The 12888-nt window shown below is 35.5% G+C and overlaps 1 protein-coding gene across 5 annotated transcripts in view; it reads left to right on the forward strand.

Annotated features, from left to right (window-relative positions):
- The window catches only part of RPRD2 (regulation of nuclear pre-mRNA domain containing 2), a 79042-nt gene that overhangs the window by 18473 nt on the left and 47681 nt on the right, over positions 1 to 12888 (forward strand). For all 5 annotated transcript variants that reach the window (XM_031967460.1, XM_031967459.1, XM_031967462.1 and 2 more), the window contains exon 2: positions 10164 to 10293. In XM_031967460.1, the coding sequence (XP_031823320.1) occupies positions 10164 to 10293 (130 nt within the window). The remainder of the gene's footprint in view (positions 1 to 10163; positions 10294 to 12888) is intronic.

The raw sequence follows: 12888 nt of genomic DNA on the forward strand, positions 1-12888 counted from the left end.
CAATTTTTAATTTTAATTAAAATTAATTTTATCCCAATTTTAATCCCAGATCTTTCTCACTGCCAGGTTCTTCTTCCTCCCACCAAACTTTTTACCTGTTTGATAATCAACAAGTATATAGTAGCACCAGCTTATGCCAGGCACTGTTGGTGCTGGGGTTAAAGAGACAAAACCTGATTGTTCTGCCTTCCAGGAATTTGGGTTCTACTAGGGAGATAATACTATGCTCAAAGATAACTTATAAGACATATTACTAAATAAATACATAGTGCTGGTGAGGGGCACTGACAACTTAGAGAATCAGGATAAGCCTCTTGAAGCCACTTGAACTAAAACTTAAATGGAATAAGGATTCTAAGAGGCACTTCTAGAGAGAGAGCATTTCAGGTATGGGGGACGGCATATACAAAGGGATAGAGCGGAGAAGATGGAGTGCCATCTATGGCAATATGGCCAAGAATACCAAGTGGCTGACCTGAAAAGATAGACTGGAGCCTCAAAGTGATGGGCTTCAAAGGCCACATCAGACAATTTTGTCTTCTTTCCAGGAGGAAGTGAGGAGCCACTTAAGTTTTTTGAGCTGGGGAGTTACATACATGATCATCACTTTAGAATATCATTTTGGCATCTTTGGATGGATCATAGCCAGGGAGAAACTGGATACAGATTAGGAGGCTTTTAGGTAAAAGTGAATGAACGACTTTATTTGGGTAATTGTGATATTGATGAAGGAAATCAGTCATTAAAGTACGTACTACTACAGTGCCAGGCCCTGTGTTTAGTACTGGAATAAAAGAGTCTAAAGATAATCTAGTCCTTAAGGAGGTCACATTGTAATGGGAGAGATAAGAAGCAAATATATACAAATAAGCTATATTCAGGGGTAAATAAGACATGGTTAACAGAGGGAAAGCACAAAAGTAAGAGAGGTAGATAAATTTGAGAAGGAACATTCAGACATGGCACCAGTCATTGAAAATGCCCAGAACAGAAACATGTCTTATTTATGAAAGAGTAAGACAGAGTCACTGAATCCAAGAGTTCATAGCACAGAATAAGATATGAGAAGACTGGAAAGATAGGAAGGCATAGAATTTAATGGAGAACTTTGGACACCAAACAGAAGATTAAGGGCCTGATGTGGTCACCACTATGTTTTAAGAAAAACAGTTTAGTGACTGAATAGGGAATAGATTGGAGTGAGAAAAGCTGGCAGACTTACCCCCAGGCTATTGAAGTGAGCCAGGCATGAACGGCCTACACCAAAGCCTTGGCAGTGTCAGAGGAGAGAGTCGTATTAGGGACTCTCCTTCAGAAAAGATGTTCTGAAGGTTAAATTAACAGGCCTTGACAACAGCTTGTATATTTGAATGGGTGAGAAAGAGTGAGGAGTCCAGAATGAATCTTAGGCTGTAAGACTAAGAATAGGTAGAAGAGTTTAGGGGAAGAGATACTGAGTTCCATTTTGGACATGTTGAATTTTAAGATGGACATCTGGTTCAAGATTTATGAAATAATTGGAAATGTGTCATTAAAGGTCAACAGAGGTTCCTTTCAAAAGTTGAATTGTCGACTTCATATTGACCTTTTCTAAAATTTAGCCACAGAGGGCTGAAAAGATATAAGCCATAGTTCTCAGGGGTGGAAGGAGAAAATGAAGCTTTTTTCCAGGCTGGGGGAAACATAAGAATGATTTTAGACATTAGATAAGAAAATACTGAAAAGAATTAATACAGTGGGGGTGACGGGGCAGTTTGGAGACAAAGAATGGGATTGCTTGAGCAAGTAGAAGAGTTAGATTTGGATGGGACCTTGGGAAATTGAGGAGAGATGAAAAGGTTTGTAAGAGTCATTGTAAGAGAATGGAATGAGTTGATAAGGCAGGTATAGAAGAATTGCCCTGTTGAAGTTCTGTAACAGATGTTATACAATGTTGATGAAATGGAATGGTGAGATATTGAAGAAATACAAAGAAAGGCAAAACGCTATATACCTGCTCTCAAGGAGCGCTTTGTTGTTTGTCCTTCTTTTCAAAGAAGATCATGACATCAGGAAGGGGATGCCATGACATTCAAGTGAATTGGATTAAAATGAGGGAGGCTGTGTAAAGTCAGTTGCCTCACTTTCCCCTCCAGAGCTATCTGGGTCCAGTGCCCAGATGTAGATCCGGATGACTAGAGATGCATTGGGAGACTTAAGCTAAGGTCTTCAACAAGTCTGTCTGATTGAGGCTGCCCATTCATTGATTAAGGTTAGGTAGCAATTCAGGCAAAAAAAACCTCCTCCTTCAAAGGGCTGGGATACAAGACAAATGGAATGAGTCTTGAGGGAAAGGATTGAGGTTTGGGAGTGGGAAAGGTAGGGACTTACATTCAAATGGTATAACTTTTATCTTTCTTCATTAAATTTTTGAGCTTCCTGAGGGGGAGCTTATACCTTTCTTTGAATCCCCAGCACTTAGCACAGTGCTTGGTATAGATAAGGCACTTAATAAATGTTTGTTGACTTTGCCTCTTTTCCTAGATGGAGCCTTGGAATGAATGAATGAGGAGAATGAGGAAGATATATATGGTCTGACTTGGATTTTAGGAAAATCAACTTGATTACTGATTAAAAGATGAATTAGAGTAGTGATAATCATACTTTGATCATCTTACTCTAGGCAGTCATCAGGTTGACAAATCAACTACCAACATTTATTGAACATCTGCTATATGCACACATTTTTAGTTGAAATTGCTCTTCCTAAAGTTAGTAATGACTTCTTAAATGACCAAATCCACTGACCCAAGGCTGAGTTACTCTTCCTGTTCTCTTCCATTCTTAGAATCCCTGGTTTCCTTTAAGACTCAGTTCAAATTCTCCCTTCTGAGGGAGGCCTTTTCTTTCAGTTCCTCCCACCTGCTAGTACTTTCCCTCTCATCTATTCTTGTATGTGCCTATTTACATATTTTCTTTCTCATTAGTATGTTATTACTTTGAGGACAGGAACTGTCTTCAGTGGCAGGTCAGAATTGACTAATAGACTTTAAAGATCGCCAACTCTTGGATTAATCATTGCTACATTGATACAAATACAAAAAAAAAAAACCACATTCCTTTGATCTCACAGAATTTGTAATCTAAAGGGAAAAAATATGTACACTTGGGCATAAGGACCCATGATTTAATTGAAAGGAGACTCTGTATACCAGTACAAGCTCCACTTTCTCTGTAATTGAGTTGCTCAGAGCCCAGATTATTAAACTGTGATTTGTGACTCCACATGGGATTTTGTAACTGAATGTGGATGCCATAAAATTAATTTATTAGTAATAAATGTTTGATTTGTATGATTATTTTATATACTTATATATCCAGCATCACGTAAAAATTTCGTGGGCAAAAAAGGGGTGATAAGTGGGAAAAGTTTAAGAATCCTTGAGCTAGGGCACTGAAGGTGATCACACAGGTAACAGAGGTAGGGCTAGAACTCAGTTCTCCTTTTCCTGGCTTTGATACCAGTTTTCTTCTCCTAATGCTGCTTTTCATGTAGATATGTATCCAAGAGAAATACATAAGTCATTAGGGAGAGGAGTACTAGCAGTAGGAATGGTTCAGGAAATTCTTTATGTTCCTGCTGGTCCTTTAACCGAATATTGAACTGAACTGGTGGAAAATGAATTAGGAAAAGATGAGAACAGCTATGGGGACATGAATTAAAAGGTACAAATGAGAGGTGAGGAAGGCCTCCCTGTGGAGGAGGGGAGGTGGAGAGAGAGAAGGGGAATGGGGGAGGGGGGAAAGAAATATGGCTGTGTAAATGTAGAGAAGGAGACTGCATGCCAGAGAGAATGGATATAAGTCTTTGCTTGGATGTGGGGGGTGGGAGAAGAGAAAAGGAGGATGATTGCAGTTGCTTGTATGAGTGGTTAGAAGTCTGTTGAGCTCCTTGAAGTACTGGGATGGATCTGTGATCTCATCACAGATCAGATCACAGCCATACACTTCTGCCTCAAGGTATCAAGCTGGTGGGAAGGGGGGAGGCATTCTTTACTTTCCCTTGATGTTTCTTGGATTCCAGTGAAACATGAACTCCTCTGTCCATTCATTCCTCACACTGACTACCTGAGAAGCCTGTCTTTTTTTGCTCATAAATTTCTTTGATGGCACACTTTATTCCACTTTGTGGTAATTCCATGTTCATAATGTGTTGCAACCTACTGGAAGCCATCAAATCAGTTAACTTTTATTAAGAACATACTATTATTTTGGTTGGGTAGCAAATACGTATGTAGTAAACCTTCATAGGAGAAGTTAATTGTGTGAGATATCAGAGGATTCAATGCCCTTACCTTGACCAGTGAGTTAGGTCCTAACTGTTAAGAAAATGAGTAAAAGTTCATCTACTGCTGGAAAGGGTAGTAAAGGAAAGCCAGGATTCAGAGAGACCCAAAGGATGAAATGAGTAGAAGAGGAAAAGATTTGAGATGTGAGCAAATTTATCTTTAAAGAAATAGTTCTAAGCTCTATGGTTTATATGTTTATTTTTTATAATAGTAAAATCCAAGATGATTTTCTATGCCTTTGCTTTCTTCTCCTCCCACAGATTTCTTGAGATTCAATCCTCAACACCCTCAAAATTATGTCATCTCCAGCATAAGACTTCCTTTGTTTAACCTTAGCCTGATATATCCATTTTCCCCTATCTTTTTTTTTTCCCTTCAATACCATTTCCACTTATTTTATAAGTGCTTCTGGGCCTATGTCAATAGAAACCAAATGTTGTGATTCTGATGGTCTTAATGATGAAAAGACTTTGTTTTTAAAATCTTTTTTCAATATTTTCTGTCATTCTATTACTGTCTTTTCAATTTCATCTTTTATGCCCTCTTAATGACTCTACCTAATTGAGTCCTGCCACAGTGACTTGAAACTGCTCACTATTTCTTTCCACTTCTCACTGTTTTGCATCAGTATTGTTCATAATCTCCTACCACCCTTCCCCATAGGAAGATTATGTCTACTTCCCAAGGACTAACCTAGCTCAGTACATAGAAACTCTTTACCAGACACTTGGTAAATTCTTTAGCCGTGGAAACTTATAAAACAAAGAAAAAATACAAAATGGCCTCATTCCTAGATCAGAGGCATTTGCATCTGCAATGATAATATCAGAAAAAAGACAAGAAGATAGTAAGATTCATGCAGTTTTAGGACCTTCTATAAACATATTAGCCTTGCAGTTTGTACTCCAAATGTGAAATTTTGTGTGTAAAGTGATTGAATAAACATATTATGGCAATAAGTGAATCATATCAATGTTGATATTTTCCTTACAAAGTAAGAAGTTAGAAGAATATTTCAGCTCCTTGGAAAGATAGTTTATAAGGCTTTCTTTGGAGAAGCAAATGAAAGAATTGGCAGTTTTATCTTACATCTCAAAAAACAAGAAGCATCATTTCATGAGACATTTGGTTATTTCCAATTACAGTGCTAAGAAATAAATATTTGGGGGATTAAAAAAATGACCATGAGAATAATTGTTGATTATGGACCAACATGTATTGGCAGAATAAAAAGTTCTATTCAGAATTTAATTAAACCAAATTAAATAGCAGCTAACATTTACATAGTAATGTAATTCATGCTTATATTATTTCACTTGATCCTTGCAAATAATCCTATAAATCAGGTGATATTATAATCCCTATTTTTCAGGTGAGGAAGCTGAGGCTAAGACAACAGTGATTTTACCCAGGATCACATTGATAGTGAATTTTAATTCATTTCCTTCTAAATACACATCTATAACTCTCTTCACCATACACTTCCCCTCAATTAACATTTTGGTACAACTTAATCATGAAAGACAATGTCAAAGGTTTAAGAACACTTCATTTTGCTGGACAACCATGACTTTTATGTGTATGCATATATTGGATTTAACATATTTAATATGTATTGGACTACCTGCCATCTAGGGGAGAGGATGGAGGGAAGGAGGGAAAATTTTGGAACAGAAGTTTTGCAAGGGTCAGTGTTGAAAAATTACTCATGCATATGTTTTGTAAATAAACATCTATAATAAAATTTTTAAGAATAAATATTTAAAAACTTTTTTAAAAGGGGGGGGGGGAAGAAAGGTGTTTAGTTTGGATCAAAATATTATTGTTCTGTAAGAAATGACCAGCAGGATGATTTCAGAAAGGCCTGGAGAAACTTGATGATGCTGAGTGAAATGAGCAGGACCAGGAAATCATTATATACTTCAACAATGAGATGAACCAAATCAGTTCCAATAGGGCAGTAATGAACTGAACCAACTACACCCAGAGAAAGAACTCTGGGAGATGAATTAGTGTGAACCACAATACAGCATTTCCCACTCCTGTTTTTGTCCACTTGCGTTTTTGATTTCCTTCTCAGGTTAATTTTACCTTATTTCTAAATCCGATTTTTCTTGTGCAGCAAAATAACTGTATGGATATGTATACATACATTGTATTTCACATATACTTTAACATGTATTCATCTGCCTGGCATCTAGGGGAAGGGATGGGGAGGAAGGAGCAGAAAAGTTGGAACAGGTTTTGCAAGGGTCAATGCTGAAATATTACCCATGCATATATCTTGTAAATAAAAAGCTATTAAAAAAAAAAGAAAAATAATATATTATGTATTGGGACTACCTACCATCTAGGGGAAAGGGTGGGGAGAAGGAGGGAAAAATTTAGAACAGACAGTTTTGCAAAGGTCAATGTTGAAAAATTACTCATGCATGTGTTTTGTAAATAAAATGCTTTAAATTTTAAAAAAGGAAAGAAAAATAAAATAAAAATGTGTTAAATCTAATATATGTATACATAGTTATATAATTATCTTGCTGCACAAGAAAAATCAGATCAAGAAGGAAAAAAGAGAAAGAAAACAAAATGCAAAAAAACAACACCAAAAAGAGTGAAAATACTATCCACATTCAGTTCCTACTTTTCTCACTCTGGGTGTAGATGGCTCTTTTCATTGTCAGGTCATTGGAACTGGGGGAGGATTATTAATGAAACATTTGTAGTATATACAGAAAAGAGCAGAAGTTCTAAAAGAGATAAGTAACTGGACAGTATTGGAATTACAGTTCTAATTAACAATTTACAGTTTGTTTTTTAAAAAATCTGATTTCATATGTAATTCTCTTTTTCATAATTTATCAGAAGCTCTGAGTTACTAATTTTGTTTTTTAAAAAATTAATCTGGGGTTGCTGGGAGAAGAGGAAATAGTATTGACAAATGAACTATGTTTACATTTAAAGATCTTCCCAGACTTTGTGCTGAAGTGAAAAGTTAATTGTTCTATGATTTGCTTCCTTGTAAAAAGTGTTTGGGGGGAGGCATAGCATAAAGAAAACAAAGTTGCCATGTCTGAGACCACAGCAAAATGAGATGAAGAGATGAGTATTATTTCCAAGTAGTTGTACAAGAGTGAAACTTCCTGCACTATGGATGGATGACATTAGGCCAAAGACTCTGCGTCTCTGTATAGAAAGATCTAACCTGGATTCAGTAATACTTTTGTTGATATATCATGACTGAATTTCCCTAGAGATTGGTTTAACTTCCCATGCCCCAAACAACTCTCTAAGACCCTTAAGTTATAAAACATTTATAAAGGCATATAGAGTTTCCTTATTAAGTATTTCCTATACAAATAAATCACAGATCCTATCCTCTTTATTAAAGGAGGGAGAAACACAGATAAGTTGAGAGGGAAACAGTATGTTGGTGAGGACTAAATAGTGAAGGTGTTTTTTGCCAACTATTTGCAGTGAAGAAATCTACAAAGAGTTTTTAGTGGGAGAATTAAGAAATCAAAATATTTTTGTAAAAAGTTTAGTCTGGGACCACTATGTTTGATGGCTTGGAAAGGGCAGAAAGAGATTGGAGAATAGATGGAAATTAGATAGACCATAAGATTATAAGGGTGGTGAGGACAGGAATAGAAAGAAAAAGAGAGAGGAGATGTAAAGAAAAAAAGATAGATATTTGACTCAAGGAGCCTAAGAATAGGTAGTCAGAAGGTGAATCTTTCTGAAGTTGAATGACTGGAAGATTACGTATTATCCCTTAGTCATGAAATGGAGAGACTCTTAGGGAGAAGGAGCTTAAAAGTTTTTTGACCTTTTTTCAGTGAAAGTTACCCTTGAGAACATGACTTATTCAAGTCTTTTTGCTTTGAGATTCGGAGGGACTACAAATAAACACCAAAGATAAATGAAAACCTTGACAAGCATGACAGATAGATAGATAGGAAGGAAGGAAAGAAGGTCCATGCTTAATTATGTGCTAAGCACTGAGACTAAATAGCAGCAAGCAAAATAATTCCTGTCCTCAAAGAGCTTATATTCAGAAGGATTAGCTACAGTGTGAAAAGGTAAGCTTGAAAAGGGATGAGGGAAGCCCATCTGTAGGCTGGTGATAGGCGAAGTAAAGCAGTGGCTCATTTCTTACCAGTCAGCCTGGTTTCTAAAGTTTGAATGAGGTTGGGGTGTAGATGATATCTAGGGTTCAGGAGGAACAGTGTGAAAATAGCCAAGAAGAAACAACATATATGTATTCGGAATTTGTCAACTAATAATTAACTTACATAGATTTTTTTATTTTTGCCTTTTATCCCTTATGTCTTGCACAATTAGTGCCTTGTTGAATTGAATAACTTTAAAAAACTGATAATTTATCAAATTTGTGTCATCAAAATTCAATAAAATGTGATCATCCTTTAATTCCTCTATTCCCCTATGCAAAATCTTTGCCCTAAAATGAATAGATCATTAATTTTCCATCCTCCCCTTCCTTGTTTTCCTTCAGAAAGAACTTCTCCATTTTAATAACATGTTTCTAAATTATCTTTGCTCTCCAGTTATTATTGGAATATGGTTCTCATTTCTTTGCATTTTTAAATTACTACCTATTTTTCATGTTCAAATACCAATTCTACTTTGAAGCCTTCCTGATCACTCTGGGAATGATTATCCTTTCCTTTTAGTTCTAGAATATTTACATCATTGTTACTTGGAATAGATCTTAGGTCATCTTGTTCTAAGTCCTTTCATTTCACAGGTGAATAAATTTGAGGTTAATTTGCTAGTCCAGAGACTAAACCTAGACCTGCATTTCCTTGGTCCCACTTTGTCATTTTTTCCATTAATATGTGTATAGATAGATAGATAGATAGATAGATAGATAAGATAGATAGATACCACCCCCAACTATCCTTTTGGTAATAACTTGACTTTTTTTAGTTGATCTTTTAAATATGTATACATCTCATTTTCTCTACTTGCTTTTAAGTTTTCTGAGGAAACCAACAAGGGTTCTTGTCATCATCATCAGGGAAGGGGGGTTGGAAGAGTGGATTTATATTTGTAATTTTATCTGTGAAGGAAATTCCAATGAAAATTATTACTGAGGACAAGCGACTTGCCCAGAGTCCCATAGCTAGCATCTAAGTTTTGTACTTTTTTTGGATCCTCTTCTCTCCCCCATCATATCTCTGCCATGCAGTCAGACTATTGCACCCAACAAAAGAGCTGCTGACCAAAGTATGCTAGGAGCTACATGTGTTTTTGTTCAGCTATTTACTTTTCTGTATTAAAGTTGACTTTTTTTTTTTTTTTTTAGTGACTATTAGTTTTAGTATTAGATTAGACATTATGATTATTCCTTTCAGGTAGATCTCAGGTTACCATGGTGAATCTTGCTGGCAAAAAGCCAGTAGAGATGGGGAATTTATCCTTTGAATTTTCTAAGTTATTTTCCCACCTAAATAAAATATCAGCTATAAGATATTTCACCTGCTGTATTCCCTAGTGACAGCCTAAAGTTACCTTAAAATACTCAGGTATTAATTGTTGACTTTTATATTACATTTCTTTTGTAAATTATAGGTTTAATTTACTTGACGATAAAGGGTCAAATATCATAATAACCCTTCAGAATTTCATATATTTCTCTAGAAAACAGCTTATTCAGGTGTTTGAACATCAAAGTACCTCTCTTTTGGTCTTACTGTCATCCAATCAATCTGATGAAATAGAAAATAGACATACCTACAATGTAGTTGAGAATACTGTGTGCAGTAATATCCCATACAAGTACTAATTTTTAAAAAAATCTTTATTCATCTCTAGCTGCCTTTCCACACCGACTGAATCTTTTTTACCTGGCCAATGATGTTATACAGAACTGTAAACGGAAAAATGCAATCATATTCCGCGAATCATTTGCTGAAGTGCTTCCTGAAGCTGCCTCTCTGGTGAAGTAAGTATTCTTTTAAGTTTTTAAAATTGTATCTTAATTTCTTTTTGCACCTGACAAGAATTTGCTTGAATGATCTTTTTCCCTTATATTTTATAATTGACTTAGAATTTTTTAAATTTGTGCCACTTATTCGTTGTCTACTTGTATATTTCTTTATAATTCTCATGTGTATAGAATAATATTTTTCTTACTTTAGTGGATCCTTTTTGGATAGGATTGTCAAGATGGTAAATGAGGAAAATTCTGGGAATGTCACAGACCTAGATTGTAACAAAACTTCTGACAAAGTATTTCTTGTCCTTGTGAAAACTAGAAAATAAAGCAAGTAGATAGAAGCAAAATGATTAGTTAAAAGGCTAAATTTGTCAGCTAATTCTCAGGATGTCTTAGCCTTAGGAAAGACTCAAGAATGACTATAAAATTGCAAATCTGTAAGGATAGAAGGACACTGATATCTTTAACAGAAATAGAGGACTTTTTGAAGAGTATGTTTAGGGAGCAATCCTATTTCAGTAGCATTTAACAGAGAATTATTGTATAGGTTTAGAGTAATCTGCATAGTGGTGATATTTGAAACTATATATAGATGAAATCAAAGTAGGAGAAAGGGACAGAACTTACGATAGAACCTTCAGTGAAACTCATACTTATGGGCAAAAACAGTATGGCCAAACGTAACTGGAGAACCAGAAGAGAATAGTCTTACAGAAGCTAAAAGAGAAGAAAATAATTGGGGGAATGGCCTCAGTGACAAAAGTTGTAGTATTGTTCCAGCTGAATTATGAAGTAGGACACACTTTTGAAAATACAAAAGAAATCTGAATTTTGAAGCCAAAGTTGTATGAAAAGCTTTTTCTAGACTCAACTGAAAGGAAGAAAGATAGAGGAAATAGCTTAAGGAAATAGTGGGCTCAACTACCAGAGTTGTGTGATTTCCTCTGGGAGTGTTCAGTCCAGGAGTAGAAGGATATCGCAGATGTTTTACAAACCAAAAGTTTCAACCCCAAGATCCTTCCCTGCTCAGAACTTAAATAATTACAATGAAAGAAGACTTGAGAGAGACTTGAAGTTAATGCCAAGGAAAAAGAGAAGGTAGTAACAAGAATAATAGTTTCCATTCTTGTAGCAAACTTTTCTTCCCAGAACCTATGTGAGATTGGTAGTACACGTGTTACCATCCCTGTTTTATAGTTAAGAAAACTGGGCTGGGGGTGGGGAGAGGGCAGATGGGAAGTTGAGTGACTTGTGACCCATAAATCGCATTTAACACATGTCTTCTAATTCCTAAGTCCAAAATTTTTTTTCTATCAAATAATACAAGCTATATTCAAGGATTCAAGTGAGCAATGAACACAAGACAGACAGAAAACTTAATTGGAAAGGACATTGGGGGTAGGGGAGTTTGGTTGAGCTTTGGGACTATTCTGATGATAACCTTTGTTTCATGATAAAAAAAACCAGACGACTGAAAAACACACCTCTGCTATTGCAGAGGTAAAGCCCTGGTTTCTCATTTTCCTCATTAACCCTTTATGATTGCTTGCTCTCAATGTTTATTTTGCCTCATTTCACCTGCTAACAGGTGGGAAGAGTGCTAAGGGCACCAAGGCTTCCCCAATTGCCCTTGGAAGTGTCAGGTATGGTTGAATAAATAAGTTGAGATCAGTTTGTAAAATTAGGAAAGTATAGGGGATAGAAAAAGAAAATAATCAGAAAAGATAAAAGAGAGGTTTTATCTATAAGTGCTCATTTTTTTCTGTTTCTGTGCATATGTGCATATACGTGCACATATATACATACATACATACATAACACACACATAAGTATGTGCTTGTTGGCAGTGGATGTAATAAAGTAAATAGACATTCTAACAGTTGGATAGACATAAACAATCCCAACAATTATATAAATATTAGAGGCTACTCATTTTTGTGACTTTTTACCTTAGTGCAGATGACATATACAATCTATACAAACATTTACTACCGCCACCCCTCACCTCACCCTCTGCAAAATAGTAAATCATTTCCCTAGAAATACTGTGTGGCCCAATCTTGGCTTTAAAGGAGCAGTGATCAAGCAACCTTCTTCTCTACAGAAAGAACCACAAATGGCATTTGGGAGATATACTAACAGACATAATAAGTTTATTGGTTTCTTCATATGACTGCAATTTTTTCTTTTTAAGCAAGGGGGTAATTGGAAGATGACAGTAACATTTAATTTTTTTAAGCATCTATAAAAAATTTTTTTAATTTAAATCTATTGGATAAAACATTATGCAATACACTTCATTCTAAGAATTATATTATGAAAATGAAAGCTATTTCTGCTGCAGCCATACTGCTCCTTAACAGTTCCTCATACACAATACTTTTAATATGTGTCTTTAAATTGGGCTGTCCTAATTTTTTTTTATCAGCTAAATTTTATTTTCAGTTGTATTTTGTTATAGTACTAAAATGTTTTGAGTTTTTGTTTTTTAATTTTTCAAAAAATATTTTGTTTTAATCATCCAACTCCTTCTCTCCCTGCCATTTTAGGAAAGAAGAAAAACCAAACCCATTACAAACATGTATTGGCAGGCTAAATAAA

This window comes from Sarcophilus harrisii, chromosome 4 (assembly GCF_902635505.1).
Source record: "Sarcophilus harrisii chromosome 4, mSarHar1.11, whole genome shotgun sequence".
Taxonomy (NCBI): Eukaryota; Metazoa; Chordata; class Mammalia; order Dasyuromorphia; family Dasyuridae; genus Sarcophilus; species Sarcophilus harrisii.